The following is a 6000-nucleotide window of genomic DNA, read 5'->3' as shown; positions in this document are numbered from 1 at the left end:
GACGATGGGAAGATTCCTCAGCCACATTCCATATTGCCCCATTCTCAAGATTGTGACAAGCGCTGAGGAACACCAAAGAGGCCAGGCGCCCATCCAGACATCAACTTGAAGTTCTTCAGCTGAAGAACGAATTGGACTACTTCATTCTTCAACTTCAGAACTGGGGAAGTGGTGTTCGGGTCATGGATGAGCTGGCCCTGCAAGACATGTGGCCGCCCAGTTATCACTCGACCACATCAGCCCAGCTCGGCCACGTCGGCATAGCTCAGCCGAGCTACGCTATTATGGTGGCCCCCCATCTTCTCCTTTTAGCCACGTATACTACACGTCACGTGGATGAACACAACTACGGATAAAGAGGAATAAGGAAGACTCCGCCAGGGAATGAGACTCTATCTCGAATACCTCAGTGGCTAACCTCATCCTGACAATCCCGGAAGCCCAATCCGATCAGGACACGGATTTTCGGCTATAAAAAGGTACTCCATGCTCGAGGTAAGGGATCCCCAACTTCTAACACCCATACTATTAATTAGCTCGGACTAGAATCCCTATAGCTCGACCTGGCCATCCATCACATCCTACTGACTTGAGCGTCGGAGTACCTACCCGGGGATAACTCCTTGGGCCTCTGATTCCTTTCTTGATCACAGGTCTTGAAGCGCGGCATCGTCCTTGTAGCTTGGCCCCACCCTGTTAGCAATGACTATTTGATTGTTGTTCTTAGTTCGTGCACAACCTCCGATTGAGCAGCATTAGTTGGTTCCTTAATTTCGTGTTTCAGCTGGTTCCAAGATGAGAAATCCTATTTCATATGACTTCTGTGTTATATGGTTTATTGTTTTGGAATCAGAATTGGCAAATTTTGAATCTTGTGAGAAAGTTGTTTTCATCTTTTTGATCATTCTGTTGCATATGATGTTGGTGGCATGTTAGACTGTTTTCTGCAGCCCTTCGGTCAAGTACCGGTTTATCAAGATGATGATTTCGTCCTATTTGCTAAGCAACAGGATATTGTGAACTTTGCACCGTGGTTTTTAAAACCGGACTGGACTGGAATAACCGGGAATTGGTTATTTAATCAGTTCCATTTTACTCCAAAACTGTTTTTGACCAAAAACCATTGATTTGGTCAATAAACTACTGATTTGGGCAATCGAACCATCAAACCAGACAACGGTTTTTGGCCGCTTTTTATTTTTTTCCTATTAAAATGGGCCATTCATTTGGATCAGACGGTCAAACCGTTCAACCCAAGAACCAAACCCCAAAAAGGAGTTTTAAAAACCTTGCTTTGCACACATTCTATATATTCATCATCATGATTTTAGCTAAACCATAACATTGATAATTGCAGAATCAAGGGCCATTATAAGAAGCATGGCCCATGATCAATACGGCAAGAAGGGAGAGGAGCTGATCTATTGGGACCCCAATAAGCAAGCTTTAGTGTCAAATTGGATAGATGTAGAGGACCATCACTTCAAGCCCCATGCAAAGCTCTTAGTGTCAGAGCTAGTCTTCAAGCCGATGAATGGTTTAGCAGCTGACGAAGTGATTGTGGCGGAGGCTGAAGTGACAGAAAGTTTTATACAATATAATTGAAATGATATAAGTTTCCAATATGTTTAAAGAAAAATCATTAATTTATTCCTAAAAGTGCTTTTCTTTAAAGGGTTTTATTTCCATTAACTCAGTCCTTACTTCATCTCTTGAAATGTCTACCTTAGAACGCCAAAGAGCAAATTACAGCAGTAAACAACAATATGACTACAGTTGTGCTTAAGTCTTGTTGCGACTCTTCCAAACATCCACCCAATTACTGGAGCGCTTAGAAGGATCCTTAACTCCCCCATGAGTTTGGTATCGTATATTTTCTTTTCTCTTTGCCATTTATTAGGATGAACTCAAGCCAAGCCCTTGGGTAGCCTGAGCTCGGTCCGAATCTGGCCCAACCTTATCTCAACTCAATGCCAGTCAAATTATATAAATATATGCATTATATAGCCACATATTTACATGCATGTATACATACATACAGAAACATATGCATTTATATTTAAATTTTTGTGTGGGCTGCTGATTGACCAATTTGAGCCTGGCATAGACTAAAGCCCAACCTGAGTGCATCAAATTCCAGTGTGCGTTACGCTTAGGTTTAATAGATTGGATTTGACATCATGCTCAGTTCAGGCTTAGGCCTTAAGCCCAATTCTTAGAGTTGGGCCTAGGTTGAGCTTAAACCCAACCCACCCCATCTAAATTTCACCCCTAGTAAAGAGATGTAATTCTTAAGCATTAGATTGGTTTCATTTGCATTAGCATAAACCAATAGGAGTGCAAATATAGTGAGTAAAAATTCTGTTTTACCTTTTCTTCATACTTGACTTTGTCTTAATTGCTTGTGAGAAGTAAAATATTAAGTAAGATGTTGTTGCCCCCATCTTATTTGCATGTACAAAGAGGTAGGAGGGTTATTTGTGATTTGAATTTTGGTTGCGGCCCACACCATGTTTTGATCCACATTGGTGGAGAAAATTTCAGAGACAAAATTTCATAGTGATATGTGGTGGAAGCATAGGGATTGGGTAAGTTGTATGAGTCCAACCCATTTTCAGCTTATGGGTTTGATCCAAATGCATTATATTACTTTTTGTAAGATTTTTTTCTTTTATACATCTTTCTCTTGCTCGAAAAAATAGTAACTTGAGAGTGAGAGCTTGTGTTTGTTGGGGTTTAGCGTTTCTGAGTAAGTGTGTGTGTGTGTTAGTGCACAACTTTGTAATCCTTTTTTTTTGTTTTGTATAGTAGATTTCAGCTCCTCCTTCGTGGTGGATAGGGTAAGTTTCTTAAACTACCCTTATGATTTAGGAAATTGATTAATTATACCCCTAATGTTTAACTATTGTCTTAAACCACCCCTACTATATCTGATAATTGCCTAAAATTTCCCCTATCATTAACTCTCCGTCATAAGCCATTCACATGTGACATCATGTGACTGTTATATTTATCAAAAATCCCTCGTGCATTCTTTTATGGTAAAAAATGCCCTTTCAGTTTGGACAAGACGATGCTGGACTCTGTTCTCTAGTAAGGAGTTCTGCTGTTGAACCAATCACAAGCATCAACATGACAGTGACTGACCTGTTGTTGTTAATCACTGACACTAGCACCAACGTAGGTAATCATCGACATCAACACGATCTATGAGCGTTTCTAGGTAAGGTTAGGGTTAGGGTTTTTGCAAGCATTCTTCTTTGGCATGCTGGAGAACAAGGGTAAGGGAGGTAAACAAAAAGAGAGGAAAGAACAAAGCAAATGATGAGAAGCAAGAGCTCGTCTTCAAGTCCTTTGTATGCTCGGGAATGGCCATTGCGAAGCCCTATGTATAGACGGCACCAATTGCCTCTACCACATCTAGGGCAAGATGCACAAGGTCTAGATAACCGCTGGCGACATTCTACTCGTCGGTCTCCATGATCATCAAGGCAACAAGGTAGATGTCATCCTCAAGTACACGCCCGATGAGGCTAGACTCTTGAAGGCTTACGGAGAAGGGAACTCATGGATGGCCTTGAGGACATGGACTACTCTGCCAATGCCAAACCTGTCTCTCCTTCCGTTTGAGATTCCCCAATAAGCCCTACTCATGTCCAATCCATGATGGGTTGAGTCTTCGAAGTCATCGTGGGTGAATAAGAATTCTATTTTGGTTGATAGGAAGTTGAAGAAATTGAACTGTAATACATACGAATCCCCATCGTCAATGGTGGCATAGAGTTTTCAACAATGAAGAATGAAGGTAACACTAATTGCTAGTTGAAAAACACCGAGAGAGTGATAACCTTAGCCTAGGTAGGAATCTTTTCCCGATCACCCTGGTTGATGCGCTTCAGTAGAGTCAAGGACTAAAATGTACAAGGCATATTGCATTAGTATTGGACTGCATCGATACACCACTGTATCGGCGCGTATCGGTTGATACAAAAACATATTGACCATGGTTCCAATGACTGACGCAACACCTCCCTATAAAGAGGAGTAGCGTGACTCAAGCCTAGGTTTGGCAACAAAGCCATTGCTTATTTCATGTCAACAAGTGTAATAAATTAACTTTTATTAAAAATTAATGTTTATATACAAACAAAAAAACAACATACATTTATTTTCAACAACAAATTAAAAAGAACAATATTCAAAATTAGTATTTTATAAATCAATAGATAAATAATTTACAAAATCCACATATATATCAAAAATGAATTTTATTTTAAAACATTTATACAAATAATATATTAATAATATTATAATTATTTTTAATAGTAATAATAGAATAATTATTTTAACGCTTAAATTTTATAAAATTTGCACATGATATATATCTTAATTTTTTATAAATTATTAATTAATTTTTTAATTTACATTAAATAACAACGTATTTATTATTTACAAAAATAAAAAAATTGTTTACAAAGCATTTAAAAATATAATATAATTAAATTAAATCTATCAAATCCATTTATCTATACTTTATATAAAAAATAAATTTTGAAATTTTATAAAAATAAAATATTAATAATTGAATAATTATTTTAGTTAAAATTTATGAATTTTTAGATGATATGCATCTTCAAAATTTTAATAGATTTGATATATTTTAAGTTACGATTATATGTTTTATAAATTATTAATTGATATTTTAATTTATATTTGATAATAACATATTTATTGTTTACAAAAATATAAATATTGTTTATCAAACATTCGAGAATTAATGTTTAGTTGGATTTTTTGTTAACGTTAAAAATAAAAATAGTAAAATGGAAAAAATGATATAATAATTCAAATAGAATACTTGCATATGCTTTATACCTTACACTTTAATAGATAATAAAATAATATTGGCTTTTTGCATGAATTAATTTGTAAAAATCTATATAATATATATATGCTTAGGACTCTTGATTGATGCATTATTAATAAAATTGTATAATATATCATTTAAATATACAATTACTATGTGTTTATAAATTATTTATAGTTGTTTTGACATTAAACTTAATGCTATTAATATATTTATGGAAAATTTATGCATTTTTTTAGCCTATCCAAACATTTTCTTTTTTTTGATCGGTATTCATGTGTTTCCCAAGCACACCCATTTCCAAATTTCTGATAATTTAATCCTTGAGTAGACTGACTAAGTTGTACCCACTAAGGCGGTTAGATATTATAGAAGGTAGTGGGGTCCGACGAATTTAATTTGCATTTAGATTTCATTTGGCTTTGATTTGAATTTCATTCAGTAAGGAAATCCGGACAGAGAGAGCTAGGCTTCTTCATTGATTCTCTCGCCTTTTTGACCGTGGCAAAGTAGCTGAGAAGAGGATACTCACTTTCCTCTCTGCTAAATCCAGACAGAGAGAGCTAGGCTGCTTCATTGATTCTCTCGCCTTTTTGACCGTGGCAAAGTAGATGGGAAGAGGATACTCGCGCGCTTTCCTCTTTTCTTCTTTGTGTCTTGTCTCTCCTTGCGTGTAGATAAAAAAGGAGCTGAAATCAAGACTTGTTTCGTAGATCGATCGATTTCTTCTGATACACTCTTACCCTAACCTCTAAATCTCTGAAGGTGTGTTCCTCTAAACTATATTTCACCAGTTTGTGGGGAATCCGAAGGACTTATGAGGATTGTTGTACTGTTCAAGTGATCTTCAAGGAGCTCAGAGATTTCGACGAGGAGACAGAGCAATTTCGGAAGTGCCCAAAGTGCTCGATGAGGCCATCCTCTTGAAGGCCTATGGAGAACTCCCGGATAGCACCTGTCTTAACGAAGGTATTTCCGCCAGCCTCGATGTGGAGAAAGATGAAGCCGTTGACAATTATATTGAGTTTGAGCTTTGTGAAACCTTCAATCACTTGAAAGAGTTTAACACCATTACAGTTAAACTCGTTTAATGATGAATGGCATTTTTTCCATAAAAAACTACATAGGAAACA

The 6000-nt window shown here is 36.7% G+C and overlaps 1 protein-coding gene across 1 annotated transcript in view; it reads left to right on the top strand.

The window, feature by feature from the left end:
- Positions 1–5302: 5302 nt before the first annotated feature.
- The window catches only part of BGLU47 (beta-glucosidase 47), a 31517-nt gene continuing 30819 nt past the window's right edge, over positions 5303–6000 (top strand). Inside the window, exons 1-2 of the mRNA XM_010269416.3 lie at positions 5303–5632; positions 5709–5836. Of these exons, the coding sequence (XP_010267718.2) occupies positions 5801–5836 (36 nt within the window). The 5' untranslated portion in view covers positions 5303–5632; positions 5709–5800. The remainder of the gene's footprint in view (positions 5633–5708; positions 5837–6000) is intronic.

This window comes from Nelumbo nucifera, chromosome 1, assembly GCF_055504915.1.
Source record: "Nelumbo nucifera cultivar China Antique chromosome 1, China Antique-T2T, whole genome shotgun sequence".
Classification (NCBI taxonomy): Eukaryota; Viridiplantae; Streptophyta; class Magnoliopsida; order Proteales; family Nelumbonaceae; genus Nelumbo; species Nelumbo nucifera.
Note: the sequence above shows the minus strand (reverse complement) of the source record. Positions and strands in the feature narration are given on the sequence as shown.